The sequence below is a fragment of the Ylistrum balloti genome, unplaced genomic scaffold, assembly GCF_031769215.1.
Source record: "Ylistrum balloti isolate Yb309-2 unplaced genomic scaffold, AGI_CSIRO_Ybal_v1 Utg369860, whole genome shotgun sequence".
Classification (NCBI taxonomy): domain Eukaryota; kingdom Metazoa; phylum Mollusca; class Bivalvia; order Pectinida; family Pectinidae; genus Ylistrum; species Ylistrum balloti.
Window position 1 is genome coordinate 426,181 of NW_026782008.1, and position 17,871 is coordinate 444,051.

Below are 17,871 nucleotides of genomic sequence, written 5' to 3' on the forward strand. Positions count from 1 at the left end.
AATAATGAACTCAAACCCTCAAACCTACAGCTGGGTATATGTCTGATAAATAATGAACTCAAACCCTCAAACCTACAGCTGGGTATATGTCTGATAAATAATGAACTCAAACCCTCAAACCTACAGCTGGGTACATGTCTGATAAATAATGAACTCAAACCCTCAAACCTACAGCTGGGTACATGTCTGATAAACAATGAACTCAAACCCTACAAGGGTACCTGACAGCTGAACTCAAACCCTCAAACCTACAGGTATATGTCTGATAAATAATGAACTCAAACCCTCAAACCTACAGCAGTACATGTCTGATAAATAATGAACTCAAACCCTCAAACCTACAGCATGTCTGATAAATAATGAACTCAAACCCTCAAACCTACAGCAGGGTACATGTCTGATAAACAATGAACTCAAACCCTCAAACCTACAGCTGGGTACATGTCTGATAAATAATGAACTCAAACCCTCAAACCTACAGCTGGGTACATGTCTGATAAATAATGAACTCAAACCCTCAAACCTACAGCTGGGTACATGTCTGATAAATAATGAACTCAAACCCTCAAACCTACAGCTGGGTACATGTCTGATAAATAATGAACTCAAACCCTCAAACCTACAGCTGGGTACATGTCTGATAAATAATGAACTCAAACCCTCAAACCTACAGCTGGGTACATGTCTGATAAATAATGAACTCAAACCCTCAAACCTACAGCTGGGTACATGTCTGATAAATAATGAACTCAAACCCTCAAACCTACAGCAGGGTACATGTCTGATAAATAATGAACTCAAACCCTCAAACCTACAGCTGGGTATATGTCTGATAAATAATGAACTCAAACCCTCAAACCTACAGCTGGGTACATGTCTGATAAATAATGAACTCAAACCCTCAAACCTACAGCTGGGTATATGTCTGATAAATAATGAACTCAAACCATCAAACCTACAGCAGGGTACATGTCTGATAAACAATGAACTCAAACCCTCAAAAACCTACATGTCTGATAAATAATGAACTCAAACCCTCAAACCTACAGCTGGGTACATGTCTGATAAACAATGAACTCAAACCCTCAAACCTACAGCTGGGTACATGTCTGATAAATAATGAACTCAAACCCTCAAACCTACAGCTGGGTACATGTCTGATAAATAATGAACTCAAACCCTCAAACCTACAGCAGGGTACATGTCTGATAAACAATGAACTCAAACCCTCAAACCTACAGCTGGGTATATGTCTGATAAACAATGAACTCAAACCCTCAAACCTACAGCTGGGTATATGTCTGATAAATAATGAACTCAAACCCTCAAACCTACAGCTGGGTACATGTCTGATAAATAATGAACTCAAACCCTCAAACCTACAGCTGGGTACATGTCTGATAAATAATGAACTCAAACCCTCAAACCTACAGCTGGGTACATGTCTGATAAATAATGAACTCAAACCCTCAAACCTACAGCAGGGTACATGTCTGATAAAACCCTCAAATACAGCTGGGTAACTCAAACCCTCAAACCTACAGCTGGGTACATGTCTGATAAAAAATGAACTCAAACCCTCAAACCTACAGCTGGGTATGTCTTATAAATAATGAACCCTCAAACCTACAGCTGGGTACATGTCTGATAAATAATGAACTCAAACCCTCAAACCTACAGCAGGGTACATGTCTGATAAACAATGAACTCAAACCCTCAAACCTACAGCAGGGTACATGTCTGATAAATAATGAACTCAAACCCTCAAACCCTCAAACCTACAGCAGGGTACATGTCTGATAAATAATGAACTCAAACCCTCAAACCTACAGCTGGGTATATGTCTGATAAATAATGAACTCAAACCCTCAAACCTACAGCTGGGTACATGTCTGATAAATAATGTACATGTCTGATAAATAATGAACTCAAACCCTCAAACCTACAGCTGGGTACATGTCTGATAAATAATGAACTCAAACCCTCAAACCTACAGCTGGGTACATGTCTGATAAATAATGAACTCAAACCCTCAAACCTACAGCTGGGTACATGTCTGATAAATAATGAACTCTGATAAATAATGAACTCAAACCCTCAAACCTACAGCTGGGTACATGTCTGATAAATAATGAACTCAAACCCTCAAACCTACAGCTGGGTACATGTCTGATAAATAATGAACTCAAACCCTCAAACCTACAAGGGTACATGTCTGATAAATAATGAACTCAAACCCTCAAACCTACAGCTGGGTACATGTCTGATAAATAATGAACTCAAACCCTCAAACCTACAGCTGGGTACATGTCTGATAAATAATGAACTCAAACCCTCAAACCTACAGCTGGGTACATGTCTGATAAATAATGAACTCAAACCCTCAAACCTACAGCAGGGTACATGTCTGATAAATAATGAACTCAAACCCTCAAACCTACAGCTGGGTACATGTCTGATAAATAATGAACTCAAACCCTCAAACCTACAGCTGGGTACATGTCTGATAAATAATGAACTCAAACCCTCAAACCTACAGCTGGGTACATGTCTGATAAATAATGAACTCAAACCCTCAAACCTACAGCTGGGTACATGTCTGATAAATAATGAACTCAAACCCTCAAACCTACAGCTGGGTACATGTCTGATAAATAATGAACTCAAACCCTCAAACCTACAGCTGGGTACATGTCTGATAAATAATGAACTCAAACCCTCAAACCTACAGCAGGGTACATGTCTGATAAATAATGAACTCAAACCCTCAAACCTACAGCAGGGTACATGTCTGATAAATAATGAACTCAAACCCTCAAACCTACAGCTGGGTACATGTCTGATAAATAATGAACTCAAACCCTCAAACCTACAGCAGGGTACATGTCTGATAAATAATGAACTCAAACCCTCAAACCTACAGCTGGGTACATGTCTGATAAATAATGAACTCAAACCCTCAAACCTACAGCAGGGTACATGTCTGATAAACAATGAACTCAAACCCTCAAACCTACAGCTGGGTACATGTCTGATAAATAATGAACTCAAACCCTCAAACCTACAGCTGGTTACATGTCTGATAAACAATGAACTCAAACCCTCAAACCTACAGCAGGTTACATGTCTGATAAATAATGAACTCAAACCCTCAAACCTACAGCAGGTTACATGTCTGATAAATAATGAACTCAAACCCTCAAACCTACAGCTGGGTACATGTCTGATAAACAATGAACTCAAACCCTCAAACCTACAGCAGGGTACATGTCTGATAAACAATGAACTCAAACCCTCAAACCTACAGCTGGGTACATGTCTGATAAATAATGAACTCAAACCCTCAAACCTACAGCAGGGTACATGTCTGATAAACAATGAACTCAAACCTACAGCTGGGTACATGTCTGATAAATAATGAACTCAAACCCTCAAACCTACAGCTGGGTATATGTCTGATAAATAATGAACTCAAACCCTCAAACCTACAGCTGGGTACATGTCTGATAAACAATGAACTCAAACCCTCAAACCTACAGCTGGGTACATGTCTGATAAATAATGAACTCAAACCCTCAAACCTACAGCTGGGTATATGTCTTATAGAAAACTCATGCTCTAAATCTTATTAACTGGTTCAAGCCTGACAGACAATGTACTCATACCCTCAAACTTAAAGATGAGGACAATGCTCTCGCTATCAAGGAGGCGAAGGAGCTGCAGGATGTCGTACAGACTAGGTGTGTGTGTGAAGTGGTGCTGGAGTACTCTGAAGATCACTTGCTGAAACCAGTCGGTGTCCCCATAGATGGCAGCTCGCTCTTCGGCAGTGATTTCATGGCAGTACTGAAACAAATAGAGTTCAAGGGTTCAAGGAAGTATTTTCAGCTGTAGTTTGCATTTTAAGTTTCAAATTCTTTTCTTTAACATGGGTCCTTAAACAGAATTTGTATCACATATAATGTTATATCTGTAAAATCTGTATATAATCATATTTCATACAAACAGATACAACAGTGAAATAATCCACATTAACTAAAATCAAAATACTAGTATTAACAGAATACATACCAGATGGAAGCATTCTTTAAAATCTTCTAATAACGTTTTACACTGACTGAAATTCCTCTTTTCGGAAAACTCGGCTGAGAACTTGAAGAATGGAATGATTGGATTGTCCTGTAAAGTGAGTGTTCAGCAATCAATAAAAGTATCAAGGACTTACTGTGTAACTCACTAATACTGGTCAGCTGTTCTGTTGAGAGTTGTTCCTCTTGTTACATTATTACTATAATACATGTTTATAGAAATACAATGTTCAGATAGATTGTGGTATTTAGAAATTTTGTATTTAGCAGGGTTTGAAACGATCATCAAGTTGTTTAGTTAATATCACTAAACTTTTAACAATGGTGTCACATTCCATCCTGTTCCTAACCTAATTAACACCGTTCTACTGCTTCCATCACTTTGGAGGATTTTATCAAACTTTATACAAAGGTAAAATACGAAAATACCTCAAAAGATCTTGTCTTTCTGGGTTTAAAGGTCAAGGTCAAGGTCAGGGTTACTGTTACTGTTTGTTGTATGCATTAGAAACATTCATATCTTATTGACATTTCTAGAAGAAAATCTAACATAATTTAGAAAGATATTAGAACTTAAACCAATTTTAACAGAATAAAAAAATAGGATGGGAGCTGAGGGTTGAAGATGAGGGGGGATGGCAATGAAACCAAGAGGTGGTGAAAAAAATTTAACTAGGTAGAGTTGCTTGGGATATGTATTGCTATAGTTACCGGCTGGAAGATATGGAAACCATTGGCCAGAGTAGAAACCCAATTGTTTTGGAGATAGATGTCAATCAAGCTGCCAAGATGACGCATGTTCCACTTCCCAGCAAGCTTTCCATGATTCTTCAAGAACTTGTCATGTTCTTTAACATCTAACATAGCCACAAGCCAGCCACATAGGCATGCTAACCCAGGAGCTTCCTAGAGGGGGAAAAATATAATTCTTAAAACTCCTACAGCAGGTTTCTGAGAGGGCAGAGAAAGTATTCTGATATAAGGTCTAAATCTACAGACTCTGGTTTGTAAGATGTAATCACACAATAGGACAAAAATCTGATAAAAAAGATTTCTTACTAAACTTTATGAAAGGTTCGTTATTCTATGATGTTAAAACAAACACATCTGACTTGGAATTTACAGACTAGATCAGATTTACCTACCGATATACATGCAGCTAATTCAGAGAAGAGTGGGTTACGTAGTACGATGGAGTACTGCAACAGTGACCGCCACTGACACTTAGAAGACTGTGTTACAAATACGACTCGGAACACATCATCAGGGGCAGAGTCCTGATCCACCATCAACACTGTAAATAGAAGAAAGTGTTTTTTTATTTATATATTTTTACCGATTGACACTTACTTTTCACCTCAATGCAGTATTTATACCAAGAGACTGCAGTGCAATTTCGTATGTTTATAAAAATCTAACCATTCATACAAAACCTTGCAAAACCTTAAATTAAGATACCGCTTAACACTGCATTCAGGTATTACAGGATACCTCTCTACATCTTCTACAGGACACACTCAAAAAATCTTCAAAATAAGTTTGGTAATCTAACATATTTAGATAACTCTAAATCACAGTATATGACTGTGTTTAATTCAATGTATTTAGATTACAGTATCAGTTACCTACATTATGTAGTACATTTTAACAGGAGTCCAGAACATGTACAAATGATGATCTCATCCCTATAATTCTGTCATAAAGATTCATAAATTTGCCCTGAATTTTTACAGTACTAGAATGTAACAAAAAATGTGACTATTTTGAATATGTACTCACCCCCATTATCTGTATCATCTGTTTGTGGTACAGAGGTAAGCTGGTCCTCTTCATCACTACTTAGCTCCGCTGTAGAACAACACACATCAAGTTTTAATGTATCAATAGTTACAACACAACATTTCAATATAAAGGTAGAAATTTGATCACACCAACAAACCAGATAAAAACAACTCTATGAAGCAAATGAGTCTTATCAGAATTTTGGTTAAAATCAGTCATGTTTCCATCCGATGTATGTAACAAAATTTAAAAATTGTTTCAAGTTCCTTAAAAATCACTCAACAAGGTAAATTAATATCTACAGAGAGAAACAAGAAAGAGGTCATAATTCCTGGGAAAATCTTCTAAATATAAATCAAATGACAGGCACAGAATTCCCTTGGGTGTTCATCATGCCCATCTAGACTTTTAGATATGTCATGAAGTCTTAATACATGTACTTACGACAGCTATCTATATTCTAGACTTTAAGATATGTCAGGAAGTCTATATACATGTACTTAGGACAGCTTTCTATATTCTAGACTTTTAGATATGTCAGGAAGTCTTAATACATGTACTTAGGACAGCTTTCTATATTCTAGACTTTAAGATATGTCAGGAAGTCTATATACATGTACTTAGGACAGCTTTCTATATTCTAGACTTTTAGATATGTCAGGAAGTCTATATACATGTACTTAGGACAGCTTTCTATATTCTAGACTTTTAGATATGTCAGGAAGTCTTAATACATGTACTTAAGACAGCTTTCTATGTTCTAGACTTTTAGATATGTCAGGAAGTCTTAATACATGTACTTAGGACAGCTTTCTATATTCTAAAAATAACTACTGTTATAGAGATCTTTATAGAACCTTTAATAGAAGGACAAATCTTTGGGGAATCTTTATATGTTTGTTATTCAAAGTCCCGTACAAAATGAACTTCGTAAGATAACTCTCTATTAATCATTTATTAAAAAACGAATCAAAATTTAAACAGAAAGTGAGTTCTGAACTTTTATGGCATAGATGTGTGTAAAGCTTACAAACTCTTTATTACTGGTTTGACATTGTTGTAGTTGTCTCTTACCTGTGTCTGCATCTTTCTTAAGTCCAATTCTGACATAGAGTGATGAACGTACGTCCTTGCCCTTAGAGCCAGCTTGACCTTGACCTTCTGACTGCACATGTCCTCGGTCACTAGCTTTGGTTTCGGCATTTTCTATTACATAATGTAGATGCTGCTGCAGGTGAACACCCTTGAATTTATACAGCAGGCTCTGTAGCTGTAAAACATTCAGGTGAACAAGATTATACAATCAAATGTTGTTAGACTCTTGAGCTATAGAACATACAAATGAACAAGATCATACAATCAAATGTTGAACTTTAGACTCTGGATACAGAGAACAAAATTTTCAATTTAAGTCAATTTGACCCTTTTTTGACACCCCCCACCCCTCAACCCCTCCTCCCCGCACTAGCCCTTGGGTGTCAGTCAATATATAGAGTAACAATTCTCGCCAAGTTTGAACTATCATTAATGGTAAATATTCAAATTATGTTCAAAAATGTCATTTTCTGTATAAACTATGATAAAATTTACCCACTCCCTAGAACAGGTCATTTTCATAAGTATGATTGGCTGGATCAAAATTGTTTGTTTATAATACAGATCTATAGATCTGATTTTGCTTTCTGACAAGTAATTTCAAATCTTTATCAACACGTGCAGGTCAACCCTAACTTATGTCTGAAATGTAACAGTTTAAATATATACAAACCAGTGGGTACACATGAACGGACAGGCCCTGGTTTGATATAATGATCTTAATACATCACTAACCTGTTCTTTAGGATACTGGTGGGTCTGAGCAAACCAAAGGAAAGGCAGCCATTTATCTGCCTGGCAGCACTGCTCCAGGAACCTGGTGGTCAGCTGGAGGTGTAGACTTTGACAGAACATCACTGCTATTGTCCACTTCTGACCAGCTTCAAAACTTGTGCTAAAGTAACAAACATTCTAGATATTCATTCCATATATCTCACTGATGGTACCAGTAAACTGTTACCACCTCAATTAGAATCATGTTATGTGTTGTGTACCACATTGTCCAACTTTTAGTCAGGAGGAGTTAATTAGATAAAAGCAGATATTTTACCTGGGAATGTCATCCTTGTCCAGACTTGCGCTAATAGCCTCCTCCAGTTTAACTAACAAGAAAGTTGCTTGTTTCCTCTGATGCAGAACACAACTACACAGCCAAGATGCTGAAAACAAAATATGATGTAAAGTGGAACAGATATATCTGATCAAAGGGAAGTTGATTTATCTGATAATAAAATATGACCGCCAGTTACATGAACAGGTTTGTCCTGGTCTAACTAGGTCACAGTGACTTCTGTTAAACTGTAAGTATGTCATAGTTACTTCTGTTATATCCAGATGATAGCATCTTTCTAACTAGGTCACAGTGACTTCTGTTAAACCGTGACTGTAAGTACGTCATAGTGACTTCTGTTATATATCTTGACCATAGAGTCATTCTATCTAGGTCACAGTGATTTCTGTTATAACCTGACTACAAGAATCTTTCTATTTAGGTCACAGTGACTTCTGTTAAACCCTTACCGTTGCATTCTTTCTATCTAGGTCACAGTCACTTTGGTTAAACCCTTACCATTATATTCTTTCTATCTAGGTCACAGTCACTTTGGTTAAACCCTTACCATTATATTCTTTCTATCTAGGTCACAGTCACTTTGGTTAAACCCTGACCATTATATTCTTTCTATCTAGGTCACAGTGACTTTGGTTAAACCCTGACCATTATATTCTTTCTATCTAGGTCACAGTGACTTTGGTTAAACCCTGACCATTATATTCTTTCTATCTAGGTCACAGTCACTTTGGTTAAACCCTGACCATTATATTCTTTCTATCTAGGTCACAGTGACGTCTGTTAAACCCTGACCGTTATATTCTTTCTATCTAGGTCACAGTCACTTTGGTTAAACCCTGACCATTATATTCTTTCTATCTAGGTCACAGTGACGTCTGTTAAACCCTGACCGTTATATTCTTTCTATCTAGGTCACAGTCACTTTGGTTAAACCCTTACCATTATATTCTTTCTATCTAGGTCACAGTCACTTTGGTTAAACCCTTACCATTATATTCTTTCTATCTAGGTCACAGTCACTTTGGTTAAACCCTGACCATTATATTCTTTCTATCTAGGTCACAGTGACTTTGGTTAAACCCTGACCATTATATTCTTTCTATCTAGGTCACAGTCACTTTGGTTAAACCCTGACCATTATATTCTTTCTATCTAGGTCACAGTGACGTCTGTTAAACCCTGACCGTTATATTCTTTCTATCTAGGTCACAGTCACTTTGGTTAAACCCTGACCATTATATTCTTTCTATCTAGGTCACAGTGACGTCTGTTAAACCCTGACCGTTATATTCTTTCTATCTAGGTCACAGTCACTTTGGTTAAACCCTTACCATTATATTCTTTCTATCTAGGTCACAGTCACTTTGGTTAAACCCTTACCATTATATTCTTTCTATCTAGGTCACAGTCACTTTGGTTAAACCCTGACCATTATATTCTTTCTATCTAGGTCACAGTCACTTTGGTTAAACCCTGACCGTTATATTCTTTCTATCTAGGTCACAGTGACGTCTGTTAAACCCTGACCATTATATTCTTTCTATCTAGGTCACAGTGATGTCTGTTAAACCCTGACCGTTATATTCTTTCTATCTAGGTCACAGTGACGTCTGTTATATCCTGATCGTAACAGTCTTACTAGGTTTAACTTCCTCAGCTTATTCTGATTTTTCGTTTTTCCATTCCAACGTACCTATCTCGGTCTCGTTGTGACGTGCTTGTTCTTTACGACGGTCAATGTTGCCAGTCAAACTGCTGTTGAGGTGTAGTAGTATCTCTTGCCCTACTTGTAGATATGTCCTTACAAGGATGCTGTTCTGTCCAAGCATCTCTGTGAACACCACACATGCACAGGAAATCTGCGGGTTGTGAAAGTGTTTTATTCCAATCCAAAGTGCCGTTCCACACGCAGCGAGTATGCTGCAAATAACCATACAACAATAGAGAAATAAAACTTTTTGAAAAGTGTTTCAATTACACAAACAAATTATTTCAGAATGCTACATATAGGAGCATTTAGAAGCATGTATTTGCACTGATGCCTTTCCCAAACCAAAGTGAGGGTAATAACTGAAATGGACCCCAAATGTTTCACTACAAGGCTGATATGTATCCTGTTTGGGGCAAATCTTTTGAACATTTTTACCAGTATATGTCTCTCTAGTGACTAAATTTATTTATTTTGGTACGGGATTTTTTTTGTTGATTTTCGTGGATAATACTAATTCATTAATTCAGATGTCCATAAACTATGAAAATAAGAATAAATACATTCATTATATATTTATCCACAAAGTCAATATCCATGAAATAGAACTTGAAAAAAACATGAATATTGTGCTCCACAAGTTGTGTTTGTAATGGTTTCCTAATTTGTATGTGTTGGTTATTTAGCCAAGTAAGGATCATTTTCTTTTCATTATAAAGATATTTTGAAGGATTATTATAAATGAGGAAATTTGTCACCTTTTGTTAGACAGGGTTGTAGGATCTGTGTCTAACTGTTCCGCCAAAAAGGATGCAAAGGCAAATGAAGGTCTGCCTTGTCGCAGGTAGTATGGGTACCTAATCGTCTCTGTGTAGGCAAACCGGTTCACCAACTCTGCCATGGAGAAGTGGGGCAGCTGTCGTAGGGAATCTGGAAAGTCCATTGTAAAGATTTAAGTTGTAGGTTGCTGATAGTGAATAAGAATAGTCCCTGCATGTCATGGTAAGTTGGTAATCCTACTTATTAAGGTACATATGATGGAAGTATAAAAATGAAGCATGTACATCGTTTTAAATTTTCTGTTACAATAATTAATCTGTAAAATCCTACCAATTAACAGACAGAGAGCAGTTATAATTACGACTTAATATGGTATTATGGTATATCTTAAAGACACATTAGGGTGCATTAATAAAATCTGTGAATTTTACCAAGTGTATGTAATAATAATAAAAACAACATATAAAACATATTTTACTGTGATGTCACTTTAACCATTTCTTTGGGTTGTGATTTTTTTTAAAACTCTGCCATTTTCTATTCTTTAACTTGTACCAACCTTCTCCTGTAGTACGGTTCATGGACTGCCAACCAAAAAGCCGGCTTGGACTAAATGGAGCATTGTCCTGCACAACAAAAATGTTTGAAAATGATTATTAATCTGATGGTGACTAATATTCATTACAATATTTTATATAAGTATTTTCAGAATTCCTATTTTAATATTTTTGATGCTTAAACTATGGCACTGAATTCTGATTGCACTGTGAATTCAGTATATTGTCATCAATGTTGGCTAGTGAATTCATCAACATCACAAACCTTCAGTAACTGATAGACTGTGACATCGTTTTGAGGTTTGTCGATGGTAGAGGTAGGGAACAGAGCTACATGAAGTTTAGGGTACGGCTGTAAGGCCTGTTCCAGGGCCTCCATACTGAGTCCACCAAACATCGAGGTCATATCTGTACCAGGGGTAATCTGAAAAAAAAACCAATTAACATGACAATGGATAAAGTAGAGGGATTCACACCAACAGTGAAAGGAATGTAAAGTTTCATAAATAATTTGTACATAGATTCTTAGACCATGAAATTAAAAAAATAATTCAAATTATGTCAGGTTTAAAAAAGGTTTTTTCACACTTGTTTCATATCACAAATGTTAAATCTAAAAACAAAGTATCAAATCAGAACCTCAAACAACTATTACTGAAGAAACAGACACATCACAGCCAAGACCAATCAGAGCAGGGATAACAGACACACCTGTTGTATAGAATGTGGTGAGTACACAAGTGTTGCCGCAGATGTGAGGACTTCTCCCTGACCAATCAGAGCAGGGATAACAGACATACCTGTTGTATGGGATGTGGTGAGTACACAAGTGTTGCCAGGGCTGTGAGGACTTCTCCCTGACCAATCAGAGCAGGGATAACAGACATACCTGTTGTATGGGATGTGGTGAGTACACAAGTGTTGCCAGGGCTGTAAGATTTCTCCCTGACCAATAAGAGCAGGGATAACAGACCTACCTGTTGTATGGGATGTGGTGAGTACACAAGTGTTGCCAGGGCTGTGAGGACTTCTCCCTGACCAATCAGAGCAGGGATAACAGACACACCTGTTGTATGGGATGTGGTGAGTACACAAGTGTTGCCAGGGCTGTGAGGACTTCTCCCTGACCAATCAGAGCAGGGATAACAGACACACCTGTTGTATGGAATGTGGTAAGTACACAAGTGTTGCCAGGGCTGTAAGATTTCTCCCTGACCAATCAGAGCAGGGATAACAGACCTACCTGTTGTGTGGGATGTGGTGAGTACACAAGTGTTGCCAGGGCTGTGAGGACTTCTCCCTGACCAATCAGAGCAGGGATAACAGACATACCTGTTGTATGGGATGTGGTGAGTACACAAGTGTTGCCAGGGATGTGAGGACTTCTCCTTGACCAATCAGAGCAGGGATAACAGACCTACCTGTTGTATGGGATGTGGTGAGTACACAAGTGTTGCCAGGGCTGTAAGATTTCTCCCTGACCAATCAGAGCAGGGATAACAGACTTACCTGTTGTATGGAATCTGGTGAGTATACAAGTGTTGCCAGGGCTGTGAGGACTTCTCCTTGACCAATCAGAGCAAGGATAACAGACACACCTGTTGTATAGAATGTGGTGAGTACACAAGTGTTGCCAGGGCTGTGAGGACTTCTCCTTGACCAATCAGAGCAGGGATAACAGACATACCTGTTGTATGGAATGTGGTAAGTACACAAGTGTTGCCAGGGATGTGAGGACTTCTCCCTGACCAATCAGAGCAGAGATAACAGACCTACCTGTTGTATGGGATGTGGTGAGTACACAAGTGTTGCCAGGGCTGTGAGGATTTCTCCCTGACCAATCAGAGCGGGGATAACACCATCATCCAGTGACCAGGTGAGTGCGGCATTAGCTACACTGGCTTCAAATAGGCTGATTGTATCTGTAGCAATAAATTAGATCATTATTGAGAATATTCACAGTCAACACATTTCTTATATTATCTTTTTCAGCAAGGATTTCTCGCATCCTATTACGCAACTTAATTATGTACAACAGGATAAACTGCTAAAACCTGCTATACAAATGTGTGGTTCTACAGAATCTCAGTAAAGTTATAACATTCAGTTAGCCCTGATCATTATGATAACATCTATGTGTATGTATATGTGTCTCAAAACTAGTTGTGATATCGTATCTCAAATTGTATCATTGACAAGAAAACACTTACTGTGAGGGTTGGTGGCAACAGAGTACATGTGGACAAAAAAATCCAACCATTGTAGTTCACTTGAGGACTGGGCCACTCTGTACAAAACATCAGACTGGACTCTGCAAATGTTTTTTTTTTAAATTACTAAGATGTTTTTGCCCTCCACACAAATACAGGTATAAAGTAAAAGTCATTCAGTATTGTAATGTATTGCAGGTGTTAGACCATTGTATGATATAGGTGTTGCCAGGTCTTACTTGTAACACTGTGATCAATACTACAGATAAAGTTGAATTTTGTTAACTCAAACTTAAGGGGACAAAGTATTCAAATAGAGCAAGTTCGTAAATTTTGTGCAGACTTTTCTCAATATATACACGAATGCTAAAGTTACGTGATGTCAGTCACTTTCATTAATGATACGTTTTGGTATGAATTTGCTGCGAAACGGTCCTGATTTTAAAGCTTTATGACACTTGACACCTACTCAATACAGAGCTGCTATGAGCACTGCCGCAGTTATTACGATATAGTTTCATTAATTTATCAATTTGGTAGGCAGCTGTTAACTGTTATATTTGAACATCTGTTAAAACATTAGCTAAGTATGAACCCCAGCTCGTGCTAATAACTGTGTTCTATAGCTTAGTTCCACTTGGAGAGGGCACATGCTAGACCTGACGACGACATTGACACCTGTGTGTGTTATCGCCGACAGACATGGATTGTAAGTACAACTGTACTTTTCTATGTCAATATTTCTAATGAAATTTAACAATAACCCATTTTTTTTACAACAAAACATCTTTCTATAGCATATCATTCAGTAGTCTTTCTATGTAATGATATTTTTAGTACTACAACTGGAAGATTTGTAGGAAAATTTCAGCATTTATTGTCAACTAGTTAACTGACACAAAATCAATACTCCCAGTTATTTCATTATTTCAAGAAGGATTTTTATTTCCAGGGCCAAATCTTTACTTTGAATTATCAAAGTTTTTTGAGTTTTCCAAATTCAAGTCTATCGCGTCTGAATGATGAAGATAGAGTTTTGTAGGGACCGACTAAGTGCTTAAAGTCCAGCAGGGTATTGAAGTTTTCCGAGTTTGAGTTGAAGAAGTTTGACTGTATGTATTACATTACTCATGAATACCTGTGAAGGAAACAGTACTGCCAGAGAAGACTTGGGAGATTGTTCTGGACACAGTACACGGCAAATTCTTGATGAAAACGTTCTTGTGTATGGGCAGAGTAGGAAGCTAGAGGGTGTGGCACAACTAACGGACCTCCAACTAATCCCATTTGCTTCAGTAACAACGGGAAATCAGACCGGTCCAGGTAGAGGTTGTGTCTAAACAAAAAAAACACACATCAAAAACTTTACATTTTTTTTATTGCTTTCAAAGTTAAATTTACCCTATTTTTCTGGAGATTAAAATCATAAAAAAACTGGTATTATATAACATTTAAAATAAATTGTGATCTTATATTCCTAGCCATGAAAATTACACAGTTACTGCTTCAAACTTCTGGTTGGATGTTTTTTCCAACAGAAAAAAACCCAGAAGTAAGTTAATTCCGGAATCTTGGATAAACCCTTCCAAAGTTAAATCTATTTATAGAATAACTAAATCCTTCATATAACAAAAAGATGCAATGTAGCATTATACTTACTGAACACAATAGTGAGTGAGCTGAAGGAAAGTGTACTTACTGAACACAATAGTGAGTGAGCTGAAGGAAAGTGTACTTACTGAACACAATAGTGAGTGACCTGAAGGAAAATGTACTTACTGAATACAATAGTGAGTGACCTGAAGAAAAGTGTACTTACTGAACACAATAGTGAGTGACCTGAAGGAAAGTGTACTTACTGAATACAATAGTGAGTGAGCTGAAGGAAAGTGTACTTACTGAATACAATAGTGAGTGACCTGAAGGAAAGTGTACAGAACACAATAGTGAGTGAGCTGAAGGAAAGTGTAGTTACTGAATACAATAGTGAGTGACCTGAAGGAAAGTGTACTTACTGAACACAATAGTGAGTGAGCTGAAGGAAAGTAAAGGCAGTCATCTTGCTGGCCTGGTTATGTATTTCCTGGATAATGGTATGATCACTTGACTCAGCAGCCTGGTCAATTAGATTCTTCAGCAAGTCCAGTTTATTATGTCGAGCTAAATAATCCACCACTAGATCAAGGCGACAGTTCAGCTCCTCTGTAATATAAAAGTATCACCATGTTTACTTGTCAGTGGAAATAAAAAATAATAATATAAAAATCAAAATAATAATAATAATGCAAAAATTAGTTGAAATTTGAAATTTCAGACTTATCTTTTTTTGACCAGTGTCCAATAAGACTGACAAGCCTTCACCCTCCAGACTTTGTCTCCTATCCTAGTGTCTTACAGGACTGACCAGAATTTCCCCTCCAGACTTTGTCTCCTATCCTAGTGTCCAGTAGGACTGACCAGCCTTATTCATCCAGACTTTGTCTTAGAATCTAGCATCTTATAGGACTGACAACCCTTTCCCCTCTAGATTATGTCTCCTGTCTCCAGCAGGACTGATCAATGTTATCCTTTCAGATTTTTATTTTTCCATACCAGTTATTAATAGGACTGACCAGACATACTCCTTAAGACTTTGTCTTCTATACTGTATCTAACAGGACTGATGTGACTTACCCCTCCAAACTTCTGTCTCCTATCCTAGTGTCCAGAAGGACTGACCAGACTTACCCCTCCAGACTTTGTCTCCTATCCTAGTGTCCAGTAGGACTGACCAGACTTACCCCTCCAGACTTTGTCTCCTATCCTAGTGTCCATTAAGACAAGTTGTTGAGTATCTATGCTCCACCACCGCAGCCAGTCCATCAACACTTGGGAGTAGCAACTTGACTGCGTTGATAACTGTTTCTGGGAATCGTGTGATTGTTTGGATATTTTCTCCGGAGAATCATCTGTTTTGTTGATATCTTCATCAAGAGAACAGTCAATTTCCCCACATTCTTCTGATAAGTCGTACTTTTTATCAGCAAGCTGAATGCCAGAGTTTCTATGTAATGGTGGTCTACACAGTGAAAACAAAACATTGTCTTAACAGATCTCATATTCTTACAAATAGTTTCTGGCTAAATTATTACTGTCAATCACTTATATTTCGAGAGGGATTTATTTTCATGGTAATATGTCTGAAAAGTTAATCACGAATTCAAATTTCAAATTAAAAACAAAGTTCTTGATGACATCCTTGTTATTTCGTTGTTAACTAGCTTTTACAAAATACTGCAAAAGGCCCTGTCTTAAATATCTGTAAGGTATTTTCACTATTTCTACCTTCTAATAAATGAATTGACCATAGGAAAGTGTCAATGAGACCATACATACATTTCAGGCCCTCCCTGTTGTTGAAGACCAGCTGCTGCAGCTCTGTAAGACTGACATGGGTAGTGTTTAGACAGGAGGTCGGAAAAGGTCACAAGGTCATCCTGTTCTTTTGTCAGAGGTGCACGGGATCGTAACTCCTTGATGATAAAGTCTCGTGTAGATTTTTTCACTGACATAAGAGTTATCTCCCATAGTGTGTTGTCAATGTTCAGACCCTGACAATAACAATACCACGATTTAGTATTTCTAATCACAGATTAAAATCACAACATTCTGCGTAAAAATTTGTTCAAATACGTAATTTAGCTGCTTCTATGGCATATTAGCTTATCATGTAAACACAACATTCCCTTTTACTTTTATTTTATACCATAAAATCATTCCAACAATGTAATGGTAAAGTGGGTTCAAATAGGAACAGGTGTGTGAGGATGAGACAGAAATATTACATGTACCCGGTTTTTGAGAATGAGATAATGAGGGTAAAATGGATTTAATATTACCAGGTTTGTGAGAGTGAAAGGGTTCAAAATTACCAGAATTCTGAGGATGAGACAGATTTAATATTACCAGACCTGTGAGGGTTAGAGGGTTTTAACATTACCAGGTTTATGAAGGTGAGAGGGTTTCAATATTACCAGGTTTGTGAGAATAAAAAGTATTAAGTTTTTATACCAGGTTTGTGATGGTGAGAGGGTTTTAATATTACCAGGTTTTTCAGGGTAAGATTTTATTATTTTACCAAGTTTGTGAGAGTAAGAGGTATTGATACTACCAGGTTTGTGAGATTGAAATGTTTTCATATTTCAGGAGTGTGAGACAGTTTTAATTTACCAGATTTGTGAGGATAAGAAGGGCTGGTTTAATCTGTTGTCGTGACAGGTACTGGATGGTCTTGTTTAAACTGGCTCTGATAATACATGTAAGATCAGACTGGTGTCCGTTACTACACAAGTAAGTCTGTAGAGCAGGGATACGGTTCATGGTTACTCCATTCTCAATCACAGCCTGAAATACAGTCATGGTAAGTATAGGCCAGACAATCAATAACACCAGAGTTTTAATCTGGGCCACTCTACAATATATCAGACAAAGAGACGTAAATCAACAGTAGAAACAAGGTATTGTTGTACATATAACATTTCATAGACAGCTTAGGATACTTTATAAAAGCCACCGATGAGCAGGGATTGATTTATACATA

The 17,871-nt window shown here is 37.4% G+C and overlaps 1 protein-coding gene across 1 annotated transcript in view; it reads right to left on the reverse strand.

The window, feature by feature from the left end:
• Positions 1-17,871, reverse strand: part of LOC132545872 (spatacsin-like) — a 50,782-nt gene that overhangs the window by 26,744 nt on the left and 6,167 nt on the right. The window contains exons 8-26 of the mRNA XM_060209544.1: positions 17,502-17,675; positions 16,668-16,882; positions 16,073-16,350; positions 15,308-15,494; positions 14,431-14,628; positions 13,293-13,393; positions 12,859-13,004; positions 11,348-11,506; positions 11,085-11,151; positions 10,504-10,675; positions 9,731-9,957; positions 8,017-8,125; positions 7,701-7,860; positions 6,945-7,140; positions 5,868-5,936; positions 5,234-5,382; positions 4,800-4,994; positions 4,072-4,179; positions 3,666-3,846 (exon numbers count right to left, since the gene is read on the reverse strand). Of these exons, the coding sequence (XP_060065527.1) occupies positions 3,666-3,846; positions 4,072-4,179; positions 4,800-4,994; positions 5,234-5,382; positions 5,868-5,936; positions 6,945-7,140; positions 7,701-7,860; positions 8,017-8,125; positions 9,731-9,957; positions 10,504-10,675; positions 11,085-11,151; positions 11,348-11,506; positions 12,859-13,004; positions 13,293-13,393; positions 14,431-14,628; positions 15,308-15,494; positions 16,073-16,350; positions 16,668-16,882; positions 17,502-17,675 (3,091 nt within the window). The remainder of the gene's footprint in view (positions 1-3,665; positions 3,847-4,071; positions 4,180-4,799; positions 4,995-5,233; positions 5,383-5,867; positions 5,937-6,944; positions 7,141-7,700; positions 7,861-8,016; positions 8,126-9,730; positions 9,958-10,503; positions 10,676-11,084; positions 11,152-11,347; positions 11,507-12,858; positions 13,005-13,292; positions 13,394-14,430; positions 14,629-15,307; positions 15,495-16,072; positions 16,351-16,667; positions 16,883-17,501; positions 17,676-17,871) is intronic.